This window comes from Hylaeus anthracinus, unplaced genomic scaffold, assembly GCF_026225885.1.
Source record: "Hylaeus anthracinus isolate JK02 unplaced genomic scaffold, UHH_iyHylAnth1.0_haploid 4, whole genome shotgun sequence".
NCBI classification, from domain to species: domain Eukaryota; kingdom Metazoa; phylum Arthropoda; class Insecta; order Hymenoptera; family Colletidae; genus Hylaeus; species Hylaeus anthracinus.
In genome coordinates this window covers 8811520-8823588 of record NW_026535289.1, presented here as the reverse complement: position 1 = coordinate 8823588, position 12069 = coordinate 8811520, and the positions used below count along the sequence as shown (strand labels likewise).

The 12069-nt window shown below is 47.7% G+C and overlaps 1 protein-coding gene across 1 annotated transcript in view; it reads left to right on the top strand.

The window, feature by feature from the left end:
* The window catches only part of LOC128894504 (3-phosphoinositide-dependent protein kinase 1), a 404982-nt gene that overhangs the window by 63812 nt on the left and 329101 nt on the right, over positions 1-12069 (top strand). The window contains exon 3 of the mRNA XM_054156267.1: positions 7718-7750. Coding sequence (XP_054012242.1) covers positions 7718-7750 — 33 coding nt within the window. The remainder of the gene's footprint in view (positions 1-7717; positions 7751-12069) is intronic.

The following is a 12069-nucleotide window of genomic DNA, read 5'->3' as shown; positions in this document are numbered from 1 at the left end:
GCTTCTGGCTTCGTTTCATTCGACCCCCTCGTTGGCGTCTCGCGCGATTGTCCATATTTTTCTCCCATCGGCATTTGCTAATCAACATCGCGTTTTCCAGAATTCAATTATTTTCGTTGTATTACCCGGTGTGATCGATACTCGAAGCCTTTCTTTCCGCAACTACGCGACCGTTTTCCATGTACCCACATTGTTGCAAACAGGGGTGATTGTCCTTGGACCCTTCCTGTCAACCCTCCCGGACCATCTATCTGTCTGCCCTTTCACGTTCTATATTGCGTTCTCGGTGCACCCGATTCCTGACCTCTTGCAAAGTTGCAAGGACATTCCCCTTCATCGTCGTAATGCTGTTAAAAACATCTCGCGTCCCCCGAACGTGAACTCACAGATTCAAACGCAGACGTCTGACCAGTACGGTCCACATCTACTTCGGTAACCGATACCTTTTCTTACACTCTAAATTTTTAAGCAACGGACGCAAACGGGGTAATTTAAACGAATTTGCGGAGTCTCTAATGTCCAACTAGATTAGATTACGCGCATTGCCGATTGGTGACGTACACCGAGCAAAAGAAAAGCGACACTTTTTGTTATTTACGAAGTTCGTTCGGCTTACGCGCGAGAGGCTCGCGTTACTTGGCATTCGCGTTCGCGTTTATTACGAGCATTTCCATAAATCGCGTCGTTTAACAGGGGAAGTTTTCCACGTTGGTGGATTTTCGCCGACCGTGGCGTCCTACACGCCGTTAATTAGCAGCAACAGAGAGACTTTTCCATCGGATCACCGTTACCCGTTCTCTAGCGCAGCGTCTCCCCAGTCCGCTTCTTTTCCTCGTCTCGAGCACGACGAAAACACTTTCGGGATCTGGTTTCTGTAACACGGAAGAACACTCCAGCCGTGTTCCAAACTTTTCTCACCCGACGATCCGTTCCGCGGACCCCCTCGGCCGTTTTCTCGGGGGTATTCCGTTCGCGATTCTCGTGACTCCTCGCAGATTATCTGCATCGTGCGAGGAATTCCCAGCGAGACGGACTTTTTTCTTGTGCTCGATGCCAGAACGGAGTTTAACCGGGAAACGGACGGGGTCGACGATGTGGTCGCATCCGGAAGAATAAGTTTCCTGCGCCGCGAAGCGGGGCACGACGACGGATGTACACTTTCAGCGTGCACGGCACCGGCTAACAATTACTCCAACAGAATATCGAGGGATTTTCAGCTACGAATCGCGAAAAGTAAATTCGTGGCTCTGAAAAATTCATTAGAATTTGCTCTTTGCATTTTTCGCAACGTAAACTTTCGCAAGTTTTGCAAATGGGTTCTGTTTGTATTTCCGCCGCTAAAGCACTTGTACATAGATTGAAAAAAATTCACAGGAAACACCTGTTTTCGTTTCCCAGTGAGAATATACCGTTGACGGGAAAAAACGAGTCTTCGAAAAGATCGTTGACCCGAACAAGCTGCTGAAAGGGCTGCTTTGGACAATGTCAGCGCGAATAAAAATCTACCAAACGAAACAAGTTATCCACCGTCGCTGGTCACCCCTACCTGCGTGTTCACGAGCACGGAAGCACGTTTAAAAATATTTTTTTATATTGTCGAATAGCGACATAGCGGTGAATTCGACCGGCTTCGTGCGAGAGTCCGCCGAAATGTTTTATGATGCGCGGCCCTCGGTGTTGCGTGAATATTTTTCAAACAGAAAACAATAAACAAACGATTAACAATAATTTTTTTCAATATTTCTACTCCATGACAAAGGAACGCCATTTCCACATGTTGTATATCTGAAAATAACGGATCGGAATTATTTTCAGACAGAGGACTCCATTGATTTATAATCTACCTTCCCAATACCTATCTGGTCTATTTAGAATCTAGCTAACGTTCAGAATCGTCTTCTAAATTCTCAGACGCAACTCTCCTCTCGCAAATCGCATGGGCGAGTCAACGAACAGACAAGGTTCAGGGCCGAGTGCCAAAAAGGGGGTGACAGGGTATGAATATAGATGAAAACCTAGATTAACCCCGTGTATCATTCAACGAGCTCGCGACCCTTAACGCTCGTCTACAGTTTTTTAAGTTTCGCGTTGCTCGCGACGCTTAACCCTCGAGAAGACCGAGGTCTCGGCCGGAGGCATCCCTACAATATTTATCGCTTACGTACGAACGTCAGGCCTTTATTTATCTACCCTAGCGTGCTTCGCATCGGTCGAGTCATCTAATTCGAACGTGATAAAATTGAAATTCGTGGGGTGTCTCGAATGACCCCAGAAGTCATCCTAGCGTTAAGCTCGAGATTGCTGGCAACGCGGGCTTCGAGGAGCCATTGGCTTCGCGTGGAGGAAGAGAGTGCGAATAAATCTAAACGTATTGCCCCGACGGTGGTACAAAGGGCGCGGAGAGGCTTGCGGCGGAAACGGAGGAGAGGACGGGGAGGACAGGTGGCAAAGGGAGGTAGAGGCTCTCTAAGCCACATCGCAGACGTGCCTGTGGGAATAGAAAATCCCCGTAGAACGGGCCTACACCCCACCGTGCCGGCGTTCCATTTAGGTCCAGAAGCGTAGACACCTTGCGTAGTCTGCCGTGGCTCCACGAGCACCGGAGCGAGAGAGCAACAGCGACGAGAACTCCGGTCGGGACAGAGATGCCGAGAAAGCTAGAATAGGAGACGAGGTGGCTTGGCGAAACGGAGAAAGGACGAACGGGGTGGCGAAGGACGGAGAATGGAGCTTAGGGACGAGGTCCTGAGCGAGGGGGAAAGAGGACACGGAGCGAGGGAGCGAGATGAAAAATCGTCTGCGCGCAGGGGTTCCAGGGCGTTCACCCAAGGGTGGGTCCAGCTCCAGACACAACACTCACACCCCCTTTTTATGGGGTGGTAAAGTGCCCCTCTCTCCTTGCTCTCGCCCTGGTCCCTTCCCTTCTCCTTCCTCTTCAATTCTGTCTCTCCTCCCGCCGCGGCTCGCTACCCCCCTCTTCATCCCTTCCGTGGCGGGGAATCGCGTAGGGTGGAGTGCGTGCGTTTACGTTGCGCCATGCGTTATTTCGTTTCGTTGCGTGGCACACGCACAAAAGCGTGCCTAGCCCTCCACCTTTTTCCCTCCCCTCTCGTCCTACGAGAGCGTCTTTTTGTCTGCCGCCTCCGCCACCCCTCTTCGCCTTCGCTTCCTATCTGTGCCAGTCATTCTTCCCGATCCGCCGTATCTAACGATATAAACCTTTTCGACGAAGTGTATCGCGAGATCTATACCGCGGACGTCTAGACGTCCAGAGTTTTTTTTCTTTATCACGGTTGATATGCTAATCGGGGGATTAGTTGCGAAGGACCTGCCGCATGCGATCGCGACAAGGAGAAATTCGGTCTTGTTTTGGTTGTTCCTTTTGTTCTCGTTAGTACGTTGTTCGTGAGAATTATCGTTATTAATCGTTAATCGTGAGAAGCTCAAATTTTCTTTCTATGCAATTAGAAATGACATAATCTAACATCTGTGGTAGTACCTATTTTTGCGACCTCTTTAGAATTTACCAATCCTATCCAAAATACTATTTTTCGACACCTCACTTTCAGAATTTATTTATTTATTCCTCAGTGAAAATCCTTGTCACCCATGTGTGAGTGATTTGGTGGTCAACGTGTTAATCGAATAAGTTAGATACGATAGCTTAGGTGGTACGGTTTGGCAACCCTCCCCTACTGTTTTTCGTTTCGCAACGTTCCCCGACGAAGCTAAATTCTATTCTGCGTGCAAGCCCCAACGAAGCACCGCTACAACGTTCCACCGAATCAGCAAATTCGATGGAAAACTCGTTCGCGAATTGGTAAGGCGGTTAGGTGGCAGAGATAGACAAAATTCAAGCGAACAGTTACTCGGATAAATTGCTAAATATAAAAAAAATAATTGCACCGAGTCGATTGTTGAATTAATATATCGAAACAGATCAGTCGTTCGTAGCCCACGTCAGCACTTGTACGTTAAAGAGACGCGTGCGCGCGCATCAAGAGTTTGAGAACCCCTGTAATTAAACACCGGCAAATCCAAAGCGGCGGGCCATTAAAATGTCCCCTAACGAGTACGGGGACCACCCCGCGTAACCACCCTGTCTGGCGCAACAATGACTCACGCGCATCCCCGTGACTTCTGCACGCCGCCGATCGTCGATCGTTCGCCACCAAACCGAAGAACATCAATTTCTATACCGCCGACAGTTTATCTACCGAAGATAAAATATTTAATTCGTACTATAAGTTCTTTACTGTTTATTTCCCTGTCGAAAATTTGTATTTAGATAAGGGTTCTTGCTCGCTTCTACCCCTAATACTGGGCTGTAACAAACTGGCAGAGGGCATTCGCAGTAACGTTCACGTTAATGGCTTCGGGTCGGGTTAGTAGCAAGAATTTGGCGATTTTAACGTAATACTCGGAGCGCCTCATGAGTCATGGTGGAACCGAATTCAAAATTACGATATGAAAACGAATACGAATGTTTCGAAATTGTCCAAATGTTTACGAAATTCCGTTGAACAACGGACGGTTTAACGTGTCCCGCGCGAGAACTGTAATTATGTTTTGCGTGTCTACGTAAGTGGATTACCGTAGCCCGTGGCGATGGCGAACAGTCTTCTTGTTTCCCATCTCCGTCTCTCTGTTCCCCTCTCCGTCCTACTCCCCTACAAATTTTTTTCCCCGCGACTCATTGTAACGGAATACATACTCCAAATGCGAGTGGTACCCTCTTTTTCACGTGTCTCTTTTCTCCATTTTCTGGCTGAATAGTATCCTGCGAGATGCTCGTTGATTATTTTCAAGGTTCACCCTTTGCGACCTCCTCGCGAAGCGTGCAACTGGTACGAATTTTTACAAACACCGAATAAATATTTAGAAATCTTTTTCTAATAAAATTGTTAAACTTGGATGATAGGTTTCTCTCGATGCATGTATGTATCCATAGTACTCGAAGGGGTTGAACTTCGGATCTGTCCCTTTATTCCTCCACTCTATGCGCTGGCAAAGTTTCGTCAAAATCAGCTTTGGTGATGTTCCTCGCGATGGCTGGTTCATTCATTATCCGACGACTAAATAAAAGAGTTGCAGCGGTTACGACACGGCGGTTTACAGTTCCACGAGGAATTGAAACATTGGGACAGCCAACCGGGAATTGTTACGGAGCGCTGCCGAAAAGACGTGTCAGAGCGTAAAAAGCAGCGCTCGTAAAGCAAAGCACGAAAGACACGAGGGTTCTTGCGGCATTCGCGAGGACGAGCGACATTTTTGTCAGAACTTGGTCCCCGTAACCGTAAATCAGCATTTAAACGTTCTCCTTTTCTCGACGGCGGTTTCGGAACCAGGACGAAAGTTGTCGAAAACAAAGTGTTTGGACGCAAAACGGCGAGTATTATCGCGTGCGCGATGCGCGTGTCTTCACCCACACACGTTCTCAGCGGGCCGTAACAAAATACAAATAATCGAGCGACCCGAGTAACATCGAGAGCAGGCAAGAAACCAAGGGTCCTGCGACTCGATATTTTATTGCGGTACTTTTACGACCGGCTCCGCGAGACTTCGGTTATTTACTCATACGGTTTTCCTCGCGCTTTAGCCACGCTCGGAATTCCAAAAGATCCGAACAGCCCCGTCCCGAGACGCCCGTGCCCGATATGGGGGTATGATTCGGTTTCGAGGGGGATTAAGAGTTCAGTTGGCGGTCAATCAAACCGTGTATTCAAGAAGAATAATGATAAGTGAGTACAAATTACGAATTAGGTGGTATTCGATACGTTTCAGCCCTGTTTCGACGATAATGTCTCAAAGATTCGGTTAGATATGAGGTTAAGTCTAGATTATTTAAATTATTTTTGTATGTAGCCACCTAATCTATTGAGTTGTCCAGAAAATTCGTGCCAATTTAAAAAATAAACTCAAAGGCATATTTAAATTTTGATATATATTTATTTATTTATATGGGTACGATTTTGTTCCACAATCTTTCTACCTGTTATTTGTTTTCAACCATTCATATTCAACAATATATTCAGATCTGTACCACCTACGAAAAATCAACATGAACTTCTCAGACAGCCCAATATTATCTATCATTCGTTTTCATCTCATCGCATCGTCGCCTCTCGCACCTCGCGTTCCTCTGCACTGCTCTTTTTCCTTTTTAATTCCACCCTCCCGCGATTTATGCGCGTTGCTCGAATGGGTGGTGGAAGTCGGCTCCTAATTACGGGATGAGAAAGAATTACCAGGTCGGTGCGTAGCTCCCCGAAGGCACTGGTCCCATTCACTGGGAGGCGGTGCGCGCAAAAATGTTACCGAAAAATAATGTATATTCATAACTCCCGCACGCGTGTGTCGCCCGTACACGCTGGGAATAATCGCGCCTGCTCCCTGCGGATCTGCTTCCCACGCCAGACTGTGTGCATTAAGTCTTATAAAAAATTATTACCAACGAAAACTGCCTGGCCATTTGTGTTCGCGCGTCGCTACTCCTCGTCCTCGTTTCCGCCGGTGAAATTTCCGAATCGAAAGACCAGTTTCGATTGTCCGCCGCCACAATGGCCGAAAGACGATTGTAATCTATGGAAGCTTTTCGGGAGCGAAGAATTTTGACCTTAATCGTCAAACTTGTGCGAACTTTCCGATTGAGAGTCTTCTATTCTTTCCTTGAAGTCTGTTTAACCGTTCGGTTGTTCGATCGAACGCGCAGGTGGCGAGTGACAAGCATTATTATGAACATAATAACGCTTGCGAATGGGAATACCGTGGAACGTAATCGAATTTTCCGACCGAAGTGGTTCGCTTCGATTTTCGCAGGAATCTTGTCACTCGTCACTCCTACTTTTCACGTCCCCGGACAAATGTTTCGTGGGCGAACAGCAATTCGCTAGGGCACGATGAGCTGCCTAATTAGGGCACTGGCAGATGGTGCTTAGGGGAAGGGTGGATCGAGTGAGGATTCGGTACTCGCGGAAACCAGTGTCCGTCGTGGAACAACAGGAAAACGTACCAAACCGTATCGAGCAATAAGCAAAATGTAACGAGCCATCAACTCTCGTTATTTCGCTTTCATCGCGAGGCATTTGCCATAATTCGGGAATTTCGCGATGACCCCTGACGAGAAATGCAAAAGTTACTCTCCGTTATCGTCTTCCATAATCTCGATCGCGAAGTTACGACCATCTTGCTTGATTAAAATTCGTTTCTGTCGCGGTTGGTTGTGCTTTAAAATTAACAATCGTGCCTTCAAGTTTCCCGTTTATCGCTATAACGCGAAAGACGAAGTCAAGCGTTTTATGAAAAGAGATTCCTAAATGAAACGCTTTTATCTCCCTTGGCGCTATTCTTCCGCGAGGTTCTCCGTTATTCTGAAAACAATAAATCTCGAGGACGTTTCTTTACGGAAAAAAGCTTCTTCGAATTCAATCGTATTATAAATAAATCGAGACCTATATCATCTACAGTCAGTTCCGTAACTATTCGTACCCTTTTGTCTCTATGGAACACATTTGTCTAAATTAAATGGTAAACTTAATATTTCCAAATAAATGTTTCATTATGAATATCTACATGAATAAACTTTACGCATGCGTGGCTTCGTGTGCGGACGGCCTAATAGCGATTGATGAATCATAAAACCGTTTAACACGTTCATTAAATAGCACCGTTATTCAAGAAAAATTTAATACTAACGATTCTCGTATTTTTGTTCCAGATAGAGGATGATGACCCGTCGCTGAAAGAGAAGGTAATCGCAAGACCATATCGCTCTGTCTGGAAAAGGGTGACTTTAACGAAAAGTTAACGTTGCTTCCACCTTCCTTCCAGTACGCACATTTTACTCGAACGTCTAAGCGGACCGTGTTCACGTTCGAATGGAGAGAATTCGTCGAGTGTTCAGGAACGCTCGAAGATCGAGGGTATCGATTAAAGGTTTCGTCCAGCGAGCGTTCCCGAGAACCTCGTCGATATCCCCGCGGCGTGTACACGGAATTGCGGTCCACGGGGCGATCCGATCGGCGGACAGGAACGGATATCCAAATCGTCGCCGAGCAGCCGGTGTCCCCGACGATTCGCGGAATTTCCATTGGAGAAATGCGCCGTGGCACGGTAATAATGCCAAGCGCCGTAATAAGCCGCTCCGTCGGAGGGTTGGAGCTGTCGGACGCGTACGCGCGCGCCGCGTCCGTGGCTCCGAGGGGTGGCTCCTGAGGGAGTCCAGGCTCCGACGGACCCCGACTCGGTCGTCGAACTATGTGGAAACGAACTTAACCTCACCCTCTCCCCCGCCGTCCCGCGCTGCCGTGATGCGTTCTCGAGAAGGGTGAGAAACAACAAGGCAACGACGAGGTGGCACCGCGCTCCGGAGGGATTCTCTTAGCAATAAAGCAACCGGATTAACGCTCCCCGCAGTTCCATCCGCGCGCGACCAACCACCCCCTCGTGCCTAGACAGGCCTCGTCTTCTCGTGCTCCGGCAACTCTACGCCACAGCCATAATTTACCTATTCTAAACGCGGTGGCTTGTACGTAAATCGTCCGTCGTTGTTCATAAATCCGCCAGCCCAATTTCGCGAGCTTTATCACCAACTATCGATTCTTGATCTGTCACGAGGACCGCCTCTGGTCAATAGCGAGGCATTCGAAATTTGAAATCCGAGTCTAGGAATGCTTGGATCGCTAAATGTCGAAAGGACGAAAATTTGATAAATTTTAATCTATATTAACAGATGGCAAGAAAGTTGCGCGACAAGATTCCATCCTTCGATAATCCCACGCGTCCTAGGCTGAATTTACAAACAATCTTATATACGTATTAAAGCGAGGGTGTTTCGAGGGAGCAGGTGTTGTTCGGGGGCGAGGCCGAACCGCTCGGAGCGCGAGGCAGTCGCACAAAGGTGATTTAACCTGAAACTAACTCCGCGCGCTAACTTGATCGGACTTCTGTCCAATTCCGTGCCAGCGCCTCCAACGAAAGCCAGACGACGCGTGATTCTAGCGTGCATGGAGTCCGTATTAATCTGGCCTGGATGGCTGACTGACTGACTCGCTTCATTATAGAGTTCGGGAGTGTCGTGCGCATTCACTGGAAGGCCTGGCTGGAATTTGATTTTGTCGGAGATTTTGGAGTCGGACGAAACACTACTAGAGAAACTCTAGAGCGAGCTGAGGGTTTCTATTTACCCTGGAATATACAAATACAAATACTTCGAATAATCCCACCGCTAATTTATGGCAGATTAAACGAATGAGAAGAATCCAGGTCGGTGATCGACGCGATCGCAATCAAGCGAACAATCGCTGCAAAAACACGAAACGGTTATCGAACAAACCAGCCCGTGGACGTGAATTTATCGCCATGATCGGTATTTATTAATTCACGCGAGCAGGTAAATTGCCGCTTCTTTCTTTCCTCGTGTTGAATAAGCGAGGCGCGCGTTCGTGATCAAGCGTGCCCGACAAAACGTTATTACAAAGCGTTCCGCGGTCTCGTGTCGGGGGTCGGTTCGTTCAGGGCTAACATAATAATTTCATTATGCTGATTGTGCCGATATACGCTTGCCGGCATAATGTCCACCGGTGTCTACGGCCCACGATATCGCGGCGTTGAATCGCGCCAGGTCGGAGCTGCTCGTTTCGTGGAACGTAATTAATCGCGTAGGTCTAATATCACCGACGGATGACTAAGAGGGAGGGTGCAGCGACCATCGTTCCCGTTTTTTGTCACCTCGTCCCGTTCCCGCCGTGGCTCTCTTCGATGAGTCAATTTCTGCGAGACACCGTGTAGTTGTCTTTAGTCTCGCACCATGACGACTGTTTTACCCAAGGGTGAAGAGAAATTTTAGTTTAGGCCTGGGTTGAGTCTGTATTCTCGAATCTGACGAAAGTAATGGGCTTTTTAATGGGAGTCCTCCCCCGACAAACGAACCGACGCGCGATTCGATCGATCGTCGGGAGTCCTAACGCGGAACCAAGGATCATAAGAGTGATTAATAACAACCGGTGGAAAAAGGGATCCATGAGCATCTCTAAATTTGACTGTATCTCGCGGGCGCCGCCTCGTTAACGATTAACGGTCGCTGAAACGACGCACCGTGCCGCGGAGTTGTCTTTGCTTAACGAACGGTGATAAATGTTATTCTATCCTCGCTTCCGTGTTCTGACCTACCGCCGGCGCTTCAGTTCACGCCCGACGCTCCTCCGCAAGTCGTAAACCACTGAATCAATTCGGTCGGGATGGGCGAGAGCGTGGAAAAGTTTGAATGGCAGGCGGCGACGATTCTTCGGTTTTTAATGTACGGGAAACGGCGCAGCCCGTGGAAAGGGCTTTCTGCGGGGTTCGAGTACTCGTCGACGGGTGCATTCGCGTTCGCGATGTCTCTTGTTTTTGCGCCTCCATTCTCGGATTCGTCTGCGACGTCCGCGAAAACTGTTTCGCTTTGGAACTAGTAAACAAAGAAATAAACATCAGATGGCCCGAAATTTGATCGAATGAAGAACATTTGAACTCTTACTCGCACGCTTGTCGGAAATATTCTCAGCAAAAAAAAAAAGAAGACAACGGTATAATGTTTGGAAAATCTTTAACTTCGAGATTCTATTAGTTTATTTGAAGTAGCCTATCAATCTATACAGTCATTCGCATGTATTTTCGTACCCTCTATGCTTATTGAAAAAATTTAGTTGAATTAAATTATAGGTTTGATATTACCAAATAAATGTTCTATAATAAATATGTACATAAACCAATTTTACGTGTGTGTGTATTTATAATCAAAAATTTATTGGGAATCATCAAACCTGTCATTTAATTTAGACAAACTTCTTTGGTAAACACAATGGGTACGAATATTTATAGGACTGACTGTATCTACATATAGTTTAGGTGAGTTGAAGACGAAGGATGCTCATCGGTAGGCACGATACTTGTCGAATCTACACCTTTCGAATTGCTCAATAATTGCAGAGGCTTTTTCGCTGAGAAACTTCTTCCACCTTCCGAACGTAGCGGATTCGATTTTCTAACGGACAGGTAATTCCCCCTTAAAGTTCCGAAGCATCAGATCGGCGTATCCGTCTCGATGCCTCTCGGATCTCAATTCTCAGAGCTCGGGAGACTCGTCTCGTCTCAATTATCGCAAACGTTATTCCGTCGACGTAGGTAGCTAATGAAGTCTACGTTGAAACAAAAGTGGAGGTGTCTGTTGTGTGTTGCGGCGCCTGCCTTCTCGACGTTTCACGGTTGGCATCTAATTACTCGATTGGCGGAGACGATAAAGGAAGAAAGCGGTCGTTCGCGCTCGGTTGGGGTTGTCACCCTCGCGGCTGAGTTCACCGCGTCCCAACGCGGCTCGGAATAATCGTCGTTTCTCCCGAAAAAAGTTGCCACTTTTTTCACCCCTTCCTCCGTGCCAGGGTTCGTCTCGTTCGCTCCGTGTAAACTACCCTCCTAGCAGGGAGGGGGTTGGTCCCGTGGGGGTTGCCAGTGGTCGGGACCGCGGCTGCTGTACGAATGCCGTAGGCTTTGTTTTAATTGCGACGTTTGTTCGCTCGCGCTTTATAAACGCCTCTCGACGAGACCCCTCTCCTTCCGCGACCTTTTCCATCTTCCGCTCCCCTTCTCCCGAAAACCGCCGCCTTCTGTCGGGGGTTGCTTCGCCCATCCCCGTGCCACGCTGCCGCTGCAGATAAGAGAGTTAAAATTAGAGATGGAGGGAGGGTAGCAGCATCGTCGAAGCAGATACTAGAGGTAATCCACGTTTTGCGGATATCTCGTGGACTCCTCGAGCACCGTCTCGCAATTGCGAAGCATCGTAAAATTTACCACATCAATCTACGTAAAAGGGTCTCGTAAACCTGTGACCTTTTGCGCTCCAATAATTGGTTATCTACTTTCAGACGTTAACGTTGCAACTAATCACCTTTAGCTCGAACGCAAACTTCGATAACCCACGTCGTGGATCAAGGGTTGCGCTGGGATCTTATTATTTACGATGGCACATGCAACTATCCGATAACGCTTGATTCGCTTTTGTGCGGAATTGCTAGCAGACAAGATTAGCTACGA